The following is a 17,142-nucleotide window of genomic DNA, read 5'->3' as shown; positions in this document are numbered from 1 at the left end:
AATGATATCCAATGATAGACATATCTCTATCAGATTTGGCATTATTTTCATAAGAACATATCAAGTATAATATGTACGACTGAAAAATATGAAAGATATGCAATAGTTTATTTTCTATTTTTCAGAAGATCAAAAGGAGTTTTCATCAAAAATAGATATAATAGAAATCATATGTATGACAAGCAGTGATGATAGCTTTTAACAAAAATCATTTAAGTAGACTATCATACACCATTGTCTTTTTCATTTCTTCAAGAGTTCCATTAACACTATTTTACTTATGGTGTCCTTGGTGCTGAAATAATTGGATTTAATATTATTTTCTGTATAAACTTTATCAGGATTTTGGTTTTCAACACTGTGCCTTGAACTCTTTATCTTCACAGTTTGGAAACCTTTTTCATTTGAAACACTTTTACAAGATTTAGCAAATACAGAAAATACTTCAATTTTATTTGCCAAGAACAAATCCAATGTAAGCTTTTGAAAACTTAGTGATGGAAATAACATCTTTAGATTTAGAAATTGATTCTTGTTTGTTTCCTTAGTTAGCATGCATAGCAAATTTTTGACCTTTCAGAAGATAATCTAAGTAAGCCAATGACAAGGTCTTTTGAGATTAAGTACATACTAGCATGAGTTGATTTTATATGCCAAAGATGGTTTCTTTAATCTTGGTATTCATAGTGCATATATTCAAAAGCACACCAAGTACACATTATCATATCTATGATCAATAAACAATAATGCCATGGATAAAAACTCTCAATCAAGCATATAGAGAATTCATAGAGTTATTCTTAATAAATTGATTAATCATTTAGCAACTTATCCAATAGTGAGTAAAGTATACTATAAAATGAAATGATTTGATTATATTTCCAAAAGTATTTTCTATATCACAAAATTGATCAATACTTGCAATTCATATCAAATACTAAAGCAAAAATAATGATGAGATGCAAGGATTACTGATTTCATTATTATTATTTTTGTTAATTACTTTTCATAAGTATATTTTAAGTTTCTTTTGTTCCATGGGTATCTTGGCACACCTATGTCCACATCCTCATATTTTCATTTTGGGTACCCAAGCTTGCTTGGGTCCTTGAGAGTTAGGACATATGGTTCCTTTTGGAACCCAAATCTGTTTAATAGTAATAACTTTACCATTTGATTTAATTGTGTTAGAACGATGGGAAAAGTTGTTATGCCCATTCTTTTCATGTTTGAAATAAGTTATCTTATTTAATGGTTTGCTTGGTGAATTGATAACCCACTACAAGAAAATGGGATTTTACCGACCCTTTTTTGCCGACGCTTTTTACAAGCGTCGGCAATTTTTCAAAGCGTCGGCCATAGACGACGCTAATTAGCGTCGTGGTAGAACATGCAGCCCCCCCCCCCTTTTTGCCGAAAGCGAACGACGCTAATTAGCGTCGTGGTAGAACATGCAGCCCCCCCCCCCCCCCCCCCCTCGTCCGCGATGAACCGTACATATTAATAATGCAGGCCCTTTCCCTCCCTCGTTCCTCGTCGCCACCCTCTCCCTCCTCGTGCTCGCCTCCATCTTCTTCTTCTACTCCTTCGTCGCCTCTCTCAAGAAGTTCCTCACCTCCCGGCGCCCTGTCTCCGCCGGATCTTCCTCCGTCGCGGCTGACGCGGGCGGAGCCGCGGTAAAAGCGCTCGATGACAAGATCTGGGGGAAGGAAACAGGGAGGCTTTATGGGGATCCGGCGGATCCGTGGTCGGGGCTGTCGGTGGTTAGGGTTTATGTGTACGAGATGCCGGCCAAGTTCACCTACGATCTTCTTGAGATAAATTTCTCCCTTTCTGCCTTTCTTGAGATAAATTTCTTCAAGCACTCTAGGTTTTCTTTTCCCCTCTACTTCCTTCTCTCTCTTCCCCTTCTACCTCGATCGCTCATATGAGTCGCTGCTCCTCCCTCTCCGTCGGGACCTCCCAGTCTCCATCTGAAGGTAGATTTCTTGGTTTCTTATCGCTCTCTTCCCCTTCCTCTTCCCCGTTCTCTGATGAACAGTTTCTCGTGGATTTGGATTTAGAGATGGGCAGTGATCAAGATGGGTGTTTGAACGGGATCGATGCGTCAGCTGGAGGACTGGTTTGGGTCCGCCGTCGGAATGGATCGTGGTGGCCTGGGCGGATACTTGGTCGGGATGAGCTGCCTGCAAAATGCTTGTTTCCACCGAGATCCGGAACTCCCATCAAGCTTCTTGGAAGGGAAGATGGGAGCATGTGAGTATTCTCCCTTGCTGATCTCTTACTCTTAGCTGATACAAGAATCTACTTTAAGATGTAACTCTCTCTTGATTTCTGTTCATCTCAACATTGTTTGAAAGCCAGATTTTTGTTTATACTGCAAGGTAACTGAAAATTTCTTGAGTTGGATTTACTTTTATTTTCGATTTTTTGGTAAGTCTCCATGGCATTAGCCTGCAGTGCATGTAACATAGCATGTTTCTGTTATCTTGTTGTTCATCTTATTTTTCATCGTCTCACTACAGGAAATGTGGGAAAAGCCGACTCAGGGAATGTTAGATGCCTATGATGTATACGGTCGCGATGACTTCAGCTTCCAGAACAGAGCTGGTACTCAGGGAATGGACTCTCTGCAGAAGGATGGGCCTAGTCTCTCGAAGCTCGGTTCCAATTCCACAGCTGAACTCCACCCAAAATCTGGGGCTGATGGGGAAATCAAGCCGACTTCAATGCCTCCTGCCAGTGTGATGACCAGGCTTATTTTGATCATGGTCTGGCGAAAGCTGATTAGAAATCCAAACACCTACTCCAGCCTGATTGGTGTCATCTGGTCTCTAGTTTCTTTCAGGTTATGGTCACCCCAAAACAAGCTTTTCTCTTATTTCTCGAATTCGCTCATGCATGAATCCTAGCATCTTGTCGTTACTTTTTGCAGGTGGAATATTGAAATGCCGGCAATTATCGCTCACTCAATCTCCATTCTATCCGATGCAGGGCTTGGAATGGCCATGTTCAGTCTTGGTATATCAAGTTTCTAACTTGTAGCATGTTTAATTTCATTTTTATCCCTAATTGTGATCCTTAATGATGGAAGTTGTCCGTGCACTTTCCAACCGAAATTTTTATGGCTACCATCTCTTCAGTCTGAAACATGTGTTAAGGAAATCGGTTTTATTACCGCAGGTTTATTTATGGCATTGCAACCAAGGATTATTGCCTGTGGCAATTCAGTTGCTGCATTTGCAATGGCTGTCAGATTTGTTACAGGACCTGCTGTCATGGCTGCGGCCTCAATTGCTGTTGGACTTAGAGGCGTTCTCTTACATATCGGCATCGTGCAGGTAAACAAATTTAACGCAGACATGTCATGTTTGAAGAGATAAGTAATGAGTTTGGAAACATCAAATTTATGCTAGAGGATTAGTCTAACTCAGTTGTGTCCTTTGTCTTTCTATTCTTTGATGTGAATGACTGGAAACTAGCATGGAACTAAACTTAACATTTCATTGCTAAGCTAAGAGGAAGACATCGACTAAGAAATTTAACCACACAAAATTTCCTTCGCGTGCTTGCCGCCATTTGGTTGGCTATAGTTGGTACTAATGAGCCAATGAGAGATGGTAGTTGCTGTAATAAATTATTCACTTTTAACTGCAGGCAGCTCTTCCTCAAGGAATTGTTCCATTTGTTTTTGCCAAGGAGTACAACGTGCATCCTGATATTCTTAGCACAGGGTACATACTCTAACTTCGCTCTTTCTTCATCCTGCTTTATTAAGAGCTCAAATGCCTCTTCGATCCTACGTTGTAACAATTACAGCTTGCTATGTGTACTGACTCCTGTTTCAATTGAATGGTGTTGGTTGGTGGCATTGGTCTTAGATCTGACAGTTTTATGCTTGAGAAATTCATTCACTAGTCTGAGCTTTGAATCACAATTTTTCTTATCTGTTAAAGTACTCCATAATTTGCATCTCTCACAATTTATATGGTACATGTTTCTGATAGAATGCTTAATGATTTCAGGGTTATCTTTGGAATGCTGATTTCAGGGACTCTAGAGCTCGATGGACCTTTTGCATTCATCAACAGAGCCAAGGTCGAAAGGTTTCTGTAAAGATTTTTAACTTATCTGGTAGTTTTGTATTCCCTAGTCTGACTTGAGATAGCCGAGGTTTTGTTAGCTATGTATTTGGCAAAAAAGAAGTCTCAATTTAGGGACTAGTGGCTTAGATAGTTTAAATGATCAGGCTTCATGTAACTCTTTTATTTTATTTGAAGACTTTTGCAGCTGGTGTAAAAGGTCATATTAGTAACTTGATCTTTGTTTCGGTCCAACATGGATTTCATTCTGGCATTTTCAGTGCCCGAAGTTGGTGGAAGTTTTAGTTATGTGCATCCCTTGATTACTACCATTTCTTTTAAAACGAATGCACCTTCTGAATCATTGTAATAGTTACCAGACAAACTGATCAATATGTGCCGTAGGCAGAGGCAGGAAACTGTTTCCTTGAAAAATATTGGTGGCCATTTCAGAACTTTGGCACCAAGCTCCCATACCTTTATATGAGTTTGATTCGACTTTCTGAAACTCTGAACCTATTGCATCTGCAAACACTGAATTAGAAGCAGGTCTACCAGGTGAATCTAACTGTTCAGAAAGGTGAAGGATTAATATTTTCGGATCCTGTGTATTAATTCAATATCGTTTTAAACAGGTTATGAGGGTTTGGCAATTTACGAGTCCTTAAAAGATTTAGAAGAACAGCAACAGTTCTCTGAGTTTCTGCAAGCTCTCAGACAGTGCATTAAAAGATTTTTATCCCGGCACTGGCGCATTAAAAGATTTTTAAGCCTTTGCCGACGCTTTAAAGCGTCGGGACTCATGTTTTTCCCGACGCTTTAAAGCGTCGGCGAAAACGCACACTGGATTGGGCTTTATCGACGCTTAAAAGCGTCGGGACTCCTGTTTTTTCCGACGCTTTAAAGCGTCGGCGAAAACGCAAACTGGATTGGGCTTTAGCGACGCTTTAAAGCGTCGGTAAAGCCGTTTTTGCCGACGCTTTCATTACCGTCGGCAAATCCCTGTTTTTGCCGACGCTTTCTCTTAGCGTTGGCAAAAACCGGACCCACGCCCACCTGCCCGACGTCTGACCCACGCTTTGGGTCGCGTGGGTTGGGAATTCGCCGACGCTTATAAGCGTCGGGAGAGACAAAAAAAAGCGCTGGCAAAAACCTTTTTTGCTGTAGTGACCTTTTTCTCTTGAGATTTATTGTTAAGTAAAGGAGTCAAGCCAAGTTTTGATTTATCATAAGCAACATATTGGCTTTCAAACATCATTTTTAATCATTCTGAACTTACGGTGAATTTGTTAATAAAAGATTTTAATTGATTAATTTCTTTACTTAAGTTTTGATTTTTTTTAATTAAGCTATGATTTTTCTGAATCAATTCTTCTGAAAATGACCTTAAGCTTTTATTTTCAGAATTCAGTTTGTCTTGTATTTCAGCAATAGAATTTCTTTCTTTTGAAATTTCCAAATTTAGCTTTTTAAGATTTTTATTTTTCATAACTAATTTTCTACATTCGCCATACAAATCATAAAAAGCATTTAAAAGTTCATCATAAGAAAATTCTTCATGAAATTCATTTGGTGTAAAATTAGATTCAAATTTTACCTTATCTTCTTGTGCCATAAAGCAAAAGTTAGTTACCTCTTGTAGTTCCTTGGAGCTAATATCATCATTGTTGCTCCTAGCTTTTATTTTCTTGCTTGACTCTTCCTTGGTCAAAACTTTCTTCCTTTTTATCTCTTTCTTTCTTTCTTCTTGCTTCCTCTTCTTCTTTGTCTTTAGGAAGCTTTTGAATTTTTTTGTTGTTCTTTCTTCCGCGAGTCGACTCGGGTTTACTTGGAGTCGACTCGACTGACTTGAGAGTCGACTCGAGATCTTCGGGAGACGTCTCGTTCTCAGAGGCCTAAAAGATGATTCTCTGTCTTTTGAACTGTTCTGCCTCGGAGTCGACTCGGGTCTTGTTGGAGTCGACTCGGCTAACTTGGGAGTCGACTCGGAAATACTTGGAGTCGACTCGTTCACAGGGTCTTCAAGATTGTGTCTCTGCCCTTCAGACTGTTCTTCTCTAGGAGTCGACTCGGACAAACTGGGAGTCGACTCGGCTACTGTGGAGGATTCTGCAATCTCATTGTTAGTACGCAATTGAAGCACATGGGAGCTAATCTGAGATTTATCATAAATAATTGTTAAAGTATCTCAGATTTCTTTAGCAGATAAGCATGCAGAAATCTTATGAAATATAGATTCATGGATAGCACAATATAGAAAGTTCATAGCATTAGTATTCAATTGTGCTAAGTCTTTTTCATTGACATTTTGAGAAAGTGTGTGAGGTCCATTTATAATGATATTCCACATTTTATAGTTTTGTGATTGAACAAAAATTTTCATTCTAGCTTTCCATTGAATATAGTAAGTTCCATCAAACAGTGGAGGTCTGTTTATGGAAAGTCCCTCGGCAAATAGTATGTTATGTGGGGTTGTCATAATCTTTAGCTCTAGTCGGTTAAGACTTATAATTAATAGAAGAGCACCTGCTCTGATACCACTTGTTGCCCAAGGTGACAACCCAAGAGGGGGGATGAATTGGGTCTTTTAAAAACTTTTCAACTACTTCTAATCTTTTAGAGTTAATTAGGCTAAGTTGTATGGATGCTTAGTGGAATTTAAACTTAGCAAAAGTATGATTCTAATCTAATCAACTATTAAGCAGCGGACTCAATAAAAGATTAGTCTAAGTTTGCCCAAGTATGCAATTCAATTGAATGAGACTTGATTAAGTAAATTGAATATGCTTGCAACTAAAGGATGCACGGAGAAGAGTTAAGCACGCATAGTATCTAACTAAGTAAGTGAGTGAGGAAGTCAGACAACAAAGAGCATCACAAACACAACAAAAGTATAGTGGTTCGGTGCATCCCAGCACCTACATCCACTCCCCAAGACCTCTTGGGAATTTCACTATAATCCCTCAGATTACAGCCGGTTGTTTTACAAGCTCACAACCCAACTTGTTGTTTTGCGAGATCACAACGAACTCGGTCGGTTTTCACAGGCTCACCGACTAGAACCAACCAATTGTTTTCACGGGCTCACAATCCAACCCAGTTGGTTTTTCCAAAGGCTCACCAACCACAACCTTACAACGATTGTTTTCCGGGTTCACAATCAACCCAGTTGGTTTTCCCAAAGGCTCGCCAACCACAACCTTACAACGTTGGTTTTCCCTTTGGCTCACCAACAAACCTTAACCCCTTGATTCAATCCCTTGATTGAATCAAGTTACAAGATATTAGAACAAGAGTTTAAATCAAATACAAGCTTCTCATATAAGCAAATATAGCAAATATAAATAAGTAAAGTAAAGAGAAGAAGCCTTCAAACTAGTTTGTAGATGGAGGAACTCGGCTTCTTCTTCCCTTAACCCTCTTCTGATTTTGCACGAAGTAGAGGATCACCGAGGCAGCACACGGATGGAGAGGAAGCTTTGGGATTCACTTGGATGCTCTTTTTCTCTCTATTTTACTTTGAATGGCCCTTTTGTGCTTATGGGAGATTTTTCTTGTAATCTCTTTGAAATCTCTTTTCTAAATGTTCTCTCCCACTTCCATACCTTCTCCCCTAGCTCTCTTCTTGATTTTATAGCTTTAGAGGGAGTGCCAACAAAAATCTAGCCGTTAGAGACAAAAATAGAGCCGTTGGAATCAAGAAAAAACTAGCCGTTATGCCTCCCAGCGTGCTTGAGTCGACTCGGCTGAAGTAGGAGTCGACTCGGCTGAAACAGGAGTCGACTTGTGAATAGTAGTCTGCCGGCACTGTAGCTGGGAGTCGGCTCCGCACTGTAGCGCTGAAGTTGGAGTCGACTCGAGATCACTATAGCGCTGAAAATCAACTCTCTGTCTTTTTGTTTGTTTTCAGTCGGAGTCGCCTCGTAGAGTATCGGAGTCGACTCGAGAACTATTTCTTGAAACTCTAGAGTGCCAGAGTCGACTCTAAACTTTCAGGAGTCGACTCGAGGACTATTCTTTTAAATTTTTCTTTGAATTTGCTCCTTCAACTTGAATTCTTTGAACTTGAAACTTGGGCCAATGAATTGTAGCTTTCTTCCAACTTTTCTTGAGAGCTTTGGAGGCCTTCTTGTATTCTTCCAACTTGCTATGTTCCTTGCAAAATAAATATCTTTCTCCTTGCAACACAAACATTAGTATTTATACTTCAAGGTTTTGTGATCATCAAAATCAATCTTTAAGTCAATCTTTGGGTCATCAGGTTTCAATGGTTTACTATTTGATTTTGATGATAACAAATAAATGAATTTAGTTCATTATTATGATTATAGCAAATGAATGAAAATTAGGAATTGAGATATCTTTTGAAGGCAGATGCTGGAATTCTGAACGTGTGTTAGTATTTTCGGCATAACTTTTTATTGAATACAATATTAATGCAATTTTTGATAATCTGGAATGAAGACGTATATATATACAACTTTTATATTCAATATATTTTTAAATTTGAACGTTAGCTATGAGTAATAGGGTCTGTAATCTATCTATCCACAGCTATAATTTAGGCTGACATTTGTTTACCAGTTTAGCTGTAACTTTTCAACCAAATGTCCTTTTAAGACGATTCTTATCAGGTTGGAAAAATAACTTAAAGGGCTACAACTTTTATATTTAATATATTTTCAAATTGAAATGTTAGCTATGAGTAATAGGGTCTAAAATCTATCTATCCATAGCTATAATTTAGGCTGACATATGTTTACTCTTCTAGCTGTAACTTTTCAACCAAATGTCCTTTTGAGATGATTCTTATCAAGTTGGAAAGATAACTTAAATAAATACAACTTTATCTCTAGCAGCTAAGTCAAATTCAGCCTTTTGATTTATCAAAAAGGCACTACAAAGTAAAAAATTATATCTGACCTAAATCTGCTTACATTAAACGTGTTGAAAAAGAGTTTCCAAAGCTTCAAATTGTTTCAAATGAAAAAATGGCTTCTGAAGCTTATAAAAGAAGTTTCATACCTTATATTGCATCAAGAGAGTTTTATAGAGTTTGAAGAGAAATCAAGAAAGTCTTGTGCTTATAAGTAAAAAGCCTTTCTTGTTGAGAAATTGAGTGTAGTGCTTTCATTCTTGTTATTTTGATTAAGTATTGTAAAAGTGTTGTTGAGCTCTTATTAACTTGAGTGATAGAGAGAACTGCTTGGGAGGATCGTACTCTAGACAAACAAGGGAGTGTTTAAGGGAGTAGATCAACCAATGGTTAGTTCGGATATCACCAAGTGTAAAAGTTGCTTGCACCCGGAAGACAAACATTTTGTAAAGCTTTGGATAAGCATAGTGGATTAAATCTCGAGAAGAAGTTCCGGAGAGTGGATGTGGGCTTACAAGGAGACCGAACCACTATAAATCATCACGTAACACTTTTCTTTCCTTCACTCTTTACTTTTCCATACTTAGTTATATATTTGTGATTATTACTTGCTATACTTGTTGCATCTAGTTTATTTTATTTGAGGTGATTTGATTTTATTTTCATAAAATTTTATAAACCTAATTCACCCCTCCTCTTGGGTTGCCTAGTTGGGCCAACAATTGGTATCAGAGCAAAAGCTCTATTTACAGGCTTAACTGTCTTAAAGTAGATCATAACAACCATAGTAGGAACCTCCCTTGCCGAAGGTCAATCGACCAATAAGCCAACTTTTGTTTAGTAGTTTAAACTATAACTATTGTAAAGCTAGAATGAGAATATATGTCCAAGCTGTAGATTATGAATTATGGAAGGTCATTGTAAATGGGCCTAAAATACCAACTAAAGTTGTAGAAAGAAAAGTCATTACCAAGTCCGAAAATGAATGGGCCAACTAAGGCTTTTTCCTTGTTTCGAAGTACATAATCCACATAATATACACATCTAGAGAATGTTGAATTCAAACAACAGGGGCAGAATCATTCAAACAACCTTTTGGCGGGGCTAAAAAGCATAATGAAGATGCTGAGATCATGTCGCAGGATAAAAATCACAGACATGCACAGAAGTGGTAAAATGGGATTTGGATAACTAACTAAAATTTTCAAGACCATTTCTAGTCTCAAAGAGGCCTATAGAAGGATGTATCGATGCATAAAAAAAGCTTAGACTGAAATAACTGAAGTATAAAGCACTGTGAACGGATGCATTTTTAGTAGTTCATGCAAACAGATTTATTTCTGAACATTTTCAGGCATTTGAATAAATAATGCACAAATATGAAAGTAAAAAAAGGAAATTTACATATTAAATGGCCAATATGCACTAAAAGAATCAATGATGCACTAGCCAAAATAATGCATGATGGTGATGGTGAATAATTCATGATTAGTAATAAAACAGTTTCTTTCCAATACACAGCCACCAATCTCATTGCCTACGAATAGTTTCAAAAAAGGCTTCATAATCAACATGACTCGATGTTATGGTGTATATTTTCTTCCCCATTGTATGCAGCATTTAGTAAATAAGCAAGCTTAACAACATCATCTCCCACTGATAAGCCCAAACTCTTCAGAAACAGAAATAATTTAGTTTAGTAATGAATATGACAAGTTAACTAGTTGTTCCATTGTTGATTTACATGCAACATAAAATGTTGTCCTATAAACAGTGCAAAATTATTTGTAATAGCTGACAAAATATGGTCAATGATGAGAGCACAAAAGTGCAATGGTCAGACCATTTTAATTAGCATTATAATTAATAATTAATAATAAAATTAATTAATTAATGTTGTATTTGTGTTTGAGTACAAGTAATCCAAGAGACCCAATAACATTGGGTTTGAGCCCAATGCCCGGCAGCCCAAGCTCGGGTCAAGCCAGCATTCCAGCGCGTCCTAATCCTTCACGCCATTAGTAATGTCCCAAGGATCTCGCGATCAGCCCAGACGGGTCTCCAGCTCCTAGTCCACCCTTACAGCACCAACTTGATTATGCCAGGCCGTCCGCGTCCTCAGCGCGTCCCCACCACGCATGCACCTTCCAAATGAGCATCTTCATCTTCAACCTCCAATTCCATGAACAAAAGCTGAAATTACTATTTATTTCCAAAATTTTTATTCATGGCTGAAATCACTGTTCATATGAACAGTGTTACGAAAAACACTGTTCATATGAACAATGTTTCGGAAATGTTCTTTTCTGATCACTGTTCTTCTTCCTCCCAGCAGCCTCTTTCGCCCGTTCCAGCCGTGTCCGAGCTGCCCGAATCCTGCGTCCGAGTATCCCGCAGTGCCCTTCAGCCTCCCATGTCCATTTTGAGTCGTGATCTCGCTTCCAATCCGGCGTCCACGAAGCTCCAAGTGATCCCGCATCCAGCCATCGTCTGGAACCAGCGCTTCTTCTACATCCATCCCAGGTGTCCGTATGAAGCTCCTTCCCAAATCAGCATATCACACATCGCGGCCAGCTCGTCCCCAACGCTTCTCCAGCCTCTCAACCGCATGTCAACCGTGATCACTGCTCCATCCCAGCGTCTCTTCCGCGTCTCCTTCCTTACGCGATCAAAATCCCAGCTCTTCCATGCCATGAACGTCCCAGCCGGCACCCAAAGAAGGGAAGAGCACCCCAGCATCCCTCCTCCTCCGTGATTCACCCCAGCTCCTCCTCAGCCCGCGTTCTTCACGCGGTGAACATCCCGTGATCAGCTCCTTCCTCTTCAGCGCATTCCTAGTTTCCGGATCAGCGTCTCCTCCGTGATCAAGTCTCCCGTGATGCATGCAGAGATCCAGCCCATCCCAGCCTCCTCTGGCCATCCACGTGTGTCTCGCATTCATCCTTCCGCATCCCGGATGACCCTCCTCCCCGATTCCAGCAATCCCGCGCCCATCAAGCATGCTGTGATCAAGCGGCCGTCCTCTTCTTTCCCCATTTCAAAAATCCTCCCGAGATCTCGCACCCGTTCCATGCTCGGGTGATCTATAAAAAGGGGAGAATGAGAGGGGAGAAAGAGGAGGGTGGGAGCTAGGAAGGCGATGAGCTCTCGGCGAGTGGCCGGCGGGTCCAAGGCTGGTGGTCGGCGGGTCCTAGGAAGAAGAAGGGGGCAGGCGGGTCCACAGAAAAGAGAAGAACAGGGGAGAGGGCTCGGTTTGGGAGAGAAGAAAGAAAATCAAAAAGAAAATCAAACAGGGGAGAGCTCGGTGCTGGGTTGAGGCAAAGAAACAAAGGAGTGCTCGGTTGGGGTCGGTTCCAAAGAACAGAGGCGGGTCCAAGGGGGAAGAGGGAGGCCATCGGTTTGAGAAGGAAGAGAGAAAGAAGAAACAGGAGAGGAGTGCTCTGTTCTTGGGAAGAAGAAGAACATAAAAAAATATTTTATGTTGGAAGTCCACCGTGGGAGTGGGAGAGAAAGAAAAAAAAGGAAATTACTTATTTTTATTTTATTGTTATTTGTAGAAGAAAGAAGCATTAGGCTTCATCTTCAATCTTTTTACTTTTTGTGATCATTTCTTTTTATGAAATCATTTAATTTTCTTTAATGTAATTCATGTTCTAGGTTCAGTTTAAATTCTATTTTTTTTATGCAATCCATTAATTTTCTTTTTATGCAGTTCATGTCTAAGTTTTAATTTACTTTCCACAATTTATCTTATGTATTTTGAAATTCTTAGTTTTAAGATAACTCTAAAATTAGTCTTTGCTGTTTGATTGGCGATTTTAATTTATATTCTGTTTTTAGAAATCGACCCCTACTATGCATTAGATTTCAATTGCAAAGTTTTTCTTCTTTCTTTTGTTTATTTTCAAATAAGAAAATATTCTCTGTTAGACTATAGAATCATTCAACATCCTCAAAATAATGTTTTTCTTCTATCATTCAAAAATCGATTTTAAATCTGAGTGAATGTTTTAATTTTTATGCAACTCCAATCGCCTCCCTGTGGATCGACCTCTTACAACTGCTATTTTTTGAGTAGGAAAGGTAAGAGTAGAAATTCAAATTAAACTTTTGTTCGTCGATTCTAATAACGATCTGTCTAGTATATTTTTAGGTAGACAGGAAAGGACGAACAGTCAACATACCACATGAAAAATACCTTGAGTAGCCAAAGAATGAACATTGATAGGAACTTGACCATCTCTAGGAACCAACAAATCATTTGATGTAATCACTGGGCTGCACATGAAAAGAGTAGGACAAAATCATGAAAAGCAAAATAAAACCGGATTTGTTTCCATGTAATGGGATGAACAATGAGTAGAAATATATCAACCTTAAGAGATAACTTACACATGCAATAACCATATAAAATAAATCTATAAAGTATGGCTCATCAATAGCCAACAAGTTATCATCGCCTACCACAAGGATTGACTTGAGATAGTCTCTCTCTTTATCTATCTCGATATCTCAGAAGAATCCTGGAGTCAATGGGCTTCACAACAAGGGTGGCCCAAGTTGGGCCCACCGTGAACTGGGCCCAATCTTGGCCCAGTTCGGCCCATAACGGGCCTTCTTCCTTCCTAATCTCCCCACGGACAGGGGAGATGGGAAAATAGGGGAGGAAGGGGGGGCCGGCCTGGGTGGCCGGACAGTGGCCCGGCCGGCGGCTCGTGGGGGACACGGCCATCGGAAGGGCGGTCGTGGCCAGCGGCAGAGTGCCACGGCGGCCCGGCCGTGGAGGGAGGATCCGAGGATGACCTCGGTTTGGGGCTTGAATAGAAAAAAAAACATGAAATACAGGGCAAGAGAAGGCTTATCGGCGGTCGACAGAGGCGGCGGGAGGAAGGTCTCAGCCGCGGCTGTTCGATCTAGCGGTCAAGCGACGGCGGCATTCGAAATCGAGAGAATGGATCTCGGAATAGGGGATGGCCGCGAGGGGGATCCGGATGGCGCTCGGTCGGGAAGCGGACGCCGGTCACTCGGGAGGCAAGAACAAAGGAAGAAGAGGGAGGAGAGGGAGGATAGGGAGCTCGGCGGTGGCCCTAGGAGAAGGAAGATGGGGTTTTAACGCCCCATTGTAATGGCCCTCCGCCGCGATTTTCGCGGTGGTCTAGCGAGATCCGCGGCCATGAATTGGCCGCGGATGGACTGGGTATCCCGCGGCGCCCTTGCCCCGTTTGTCCCCCGGAGGAGCTGGAGAGGATCGCAATCGCGATCCTCTGTTCCGGTTCCTCCCGAATCGAATCGGGGCTGAAGTCAGCGAGGGCTGCCGACTTCAGCCCCGTATCTTACAGTTTCTAAAAAAAATCAAGGAGAGAAGGCAGTCGTTACACATTGAGCCATAATATATTTTACTGAATTGTAAATGACTCATAAAATAACATAAAGAAAAATCCTATGCTCCATAGTATAATCCTATACTTAATCCTGACTCACCCTATTGCTCTGACAGGACTCTTCTTAACCTTTGCTCTGATACCACTTCTTTGTCACGACCCCCGCCCCATTCCGGCTGGCCGCCGCGACGGTCCTAGGGTGCGGGTAGGCATAAGGCCACCAGCCACTACGTAGAACCCTATTACCTATCAATCAATAATAATTTCTGAAAATTTTGGCATGATGCATGCACAAATGATCACCTTTTCAATAGTGATCTGTCAGGATTATCTCAATACATACAACAACACTACCTGTCGGAGCAGCAATCACATAATCTGTCACATAATGAACCTGGACAATATATATCAATACATCATCACATGCATATAACCCATCTGTATAAAAATCTGGTTTCCATTCCATCCATGGTCAAACCCATATCCACAACAGGATCTGTGACTGTAACTATACACTATATACAACAGAAGATTTACGATACACCAAAATGTATAAACCTCTATCTACATTATACTATGGAGCGGCACAGCTAGCAGGTAATTTCTAATCCTGCTCCTCTCTATACAACACCTGCCCTGCAATCAAAAATACCAAACTGGGGAGTGAGTATATGAATACTCAGTGAGTGGAGTAGAGAGTACTATGCACATGAGACAAGATATAATCATAGCTCGAGGTGAAATCTCAAGAGCATATGAGCAGTCATCAAGAACAGAATACACATAACTCAACATAAAAAATATGGAGTAAATCATCACAATCCCAATCAACTCATCTGGAGCATATATAGAATAATGAAATAAGTATGTATGATAACATGAATATGCTCAACAGATTATAGTACTAAAACATATAAATCAAGTGTCAATAGGCTAAATCATCAACAAAGACAGCTATCGGGAGGTGGGTTTTGTTAGGGACCCGCCCATGCCGCTGATATTTCAAAAACAAAAATCAGATGGCAGCGGAAGGGGCATGCGCGGGATCGACGTTCATCGCATGAACGTCGTTTGATAACCGTTCGTAGATAGGTAAGGATTAAAAACTTTTTATAACTTTAAGAAGATCAGATCTTCACCTTGTGCGGGTAGATGATCACCGCAAACTGATGATCGTGGTTTTGGAAGAAGGTTCGCTTGAAGCCGTTCAAGTGTTCGGCCTCTACGGGTATCCACACGAAGCAGAGATCCGATCAAAGCTCTCTAGTCTTCCTGGGGTGCTAGCTCCCTTGCAAAGACTTCTTTTGATGGCTGATCTCCTCTCTTTCTTTCAACTCTTGAATGTGCTTGAAAGGAGGAAGAAGAAGGAGAGATAGAGGAAGAGGAACGAAGCCCCTGTAGCCTTTCTTTTCTTCCCTGCGTTGGAACCAAGGAAGGAGGCCAAGGAGAGGTGCACGCCTCTTCTTCTTTTCCCTTTGCTGATGGCGGCTGAACCAAGGAAAGGAGAGGGGTGGCCACGGCTTGGAGGAGGAGGAACACTTCATCTAGGGCGCCGGCCCTTGCTCCCCTTTTAAAGCCATCTAGGGCTCCTACAATTTAGGAGTCCTAGAGTTATTTCCTATGAGGGGGCGCCGGCCCCCTCTCTTCATCCCTCACCACATGGAAAGGGGAGGGGCGTACGCCCCTCCTCATGATAAACCCTAATCCACATTAAGTAGGGTTTGGAATGCCCTAATGTGGTCAAGCCCTAATTCAATTAGGCTTATCCCAAGGGTGAACCAATTTGGATCCAATCTAGGTAAGTCCTAATCCAATTAGAACTTCAATCAATTTTGACTCAATTGAACTCTTCAATCCTAATCCAATTAGGAGTCTTATTGATTTATTAGATTAATAATTAATTGTGACTTAAGAAACCCTAATCCAAATTAGGATATATTTAATTTTAGTCCTAATCCAATTAGGACTCTAATTGAATCCGAAGTCCTGATCCAATTAGGATTTCTAGGAATCCTATTCTAAGTAGGAATCCAAAAATGAATTCAAAATCCTAATCTAATTAGGATTGTAGGAATCCTACTCCAAGTAGGAATCCCAGTCCTACTCCAAATAGGATTCCCAGTCCTAATCCAATTAGGACTCTAGGAATCCTACTCTAAGTAGGATTTGTATTTTAAGTCCAATTAATCAATTCTCATTGTTCCTTCTTCAACTTATTATCAATCGAATTGATTACTCGTGATTCATAATCACTTTTCAACCATCGGATCGGTCAATACTTCTAGTGTGTGTGACCCCATAGGTTCTATTCTGACTGGTAGTGAGATATATTGTGATCTCTATCACAATATCATTGAAAACTCCTTTCAACGGTTTGGAACGATTCCAACTCTACTCATTAGGGTTTATCGATCATCAAGATAATCCCTATGAGTCCCACCATCCACCAGTGACACCTAGCAGCATGTAGTGGCTACCCAACAGAATAGAATGGTGAACCTCTAGGTGTAGTTATCATGTGATACAGTTCTACTATCGTGGATCCCTACAGGACGGAGGTCATGGACAACTCGTCAAACCCCATCGTCTGTCATATGTCAAGATTTATTCGACTTAAGTTCGAGAGTGGAGAACTCTTTCTCTACTGTGCAATCTGCCCCGGCCGAGGTCTTACGAACTCAGTCTTATAAATCACATAGGATCTCTTCTTACCTATCAAGGTCGATAGATTCCTTATAGGTGCATACCTTACTCCTACAGTGAACCTACTGCAGCCAATCTATACTGCATGGACCCATATGGC

At 40.5% G+C, this 17,142-nt stretch overlaps 1 protein-coding gene across 1 annotated transcript; it reads left to right on the top strand.

The window, feature by feature from the left end:
- Nucleotides 1-1,490: 1,490 nt before the first annotated feature.
- Nucleotides 1,491-4,337, top strand: LOC103700213 (putative auxin efflux carrier component 1d). The gene is made up of 7 exons (XM_088709411.1): nt 1,491-1,979; nt 2,064-2,256; nt 2,526-2,848; nt 2,936-3,021; nt 3,184-3,341; nt 3,658-3,734; nt 4,026-4,337. Exons 2-7 carry the CDS (start codon nt 2,194-2,196, stop codon nt 4,114-4,116), a joined length of 798 nt encoding a protein of 265 aa, XP_088565537.1. The 5' UTR covers nt 1,491-1,979; nt 2,064-2,193; the 3' UTR covers nt 4,117-4,337.
- The last annotated feature ends 12,805 nt before the right edge of the window (nt 4,338-17,142 follow it).

Source organism: Phoenix dactylifera, chromosome 1, assembly GCF_051530095.1.
Source record: "Phoenix dactylifera cultivar Ajwa chromosome 1, Ajwa_hap1_PhDact_Kaust_v1.1, whole genome shotgun sequence".
NCBI lineage: Eukaryota > Viridiplantae > Streptophyta > Magnoliopsida > Arecales > Arecaceae > Phoenix > Phoenix dactylifera.
This window is presented reverse-complemented; position numbering and strand designations above follow the sequence as displayed.

What these genes read in the sequence shown, in the direction of transcription:
- LOC103700213 (XM_088709411.1), top strand. Translation starts at nt 2,194, where the DNA reads ATGCTTGTTTCCACCGAGATCCGGAACTCCCATCAAGCTTCTTGGAAG. An exon ending in TGGTCTCTAGTTTCTTTCAG is followed by an intron (nt 2,849 to 2,935) that starts GTTATGGTCACC and finishes TACTTTTTGCAG; the next exon opens with GTGGAATATTGAAATGCCGG. An exon ending in TACATATCGGCATCGTGCAG is followed by an intron (nt 3,342 to 3,657) that starts GTAAACAAATTT and finishes TTTTAACTGCAG; the next exon opens with GCAGCTCTTCCTCAAGGAAT.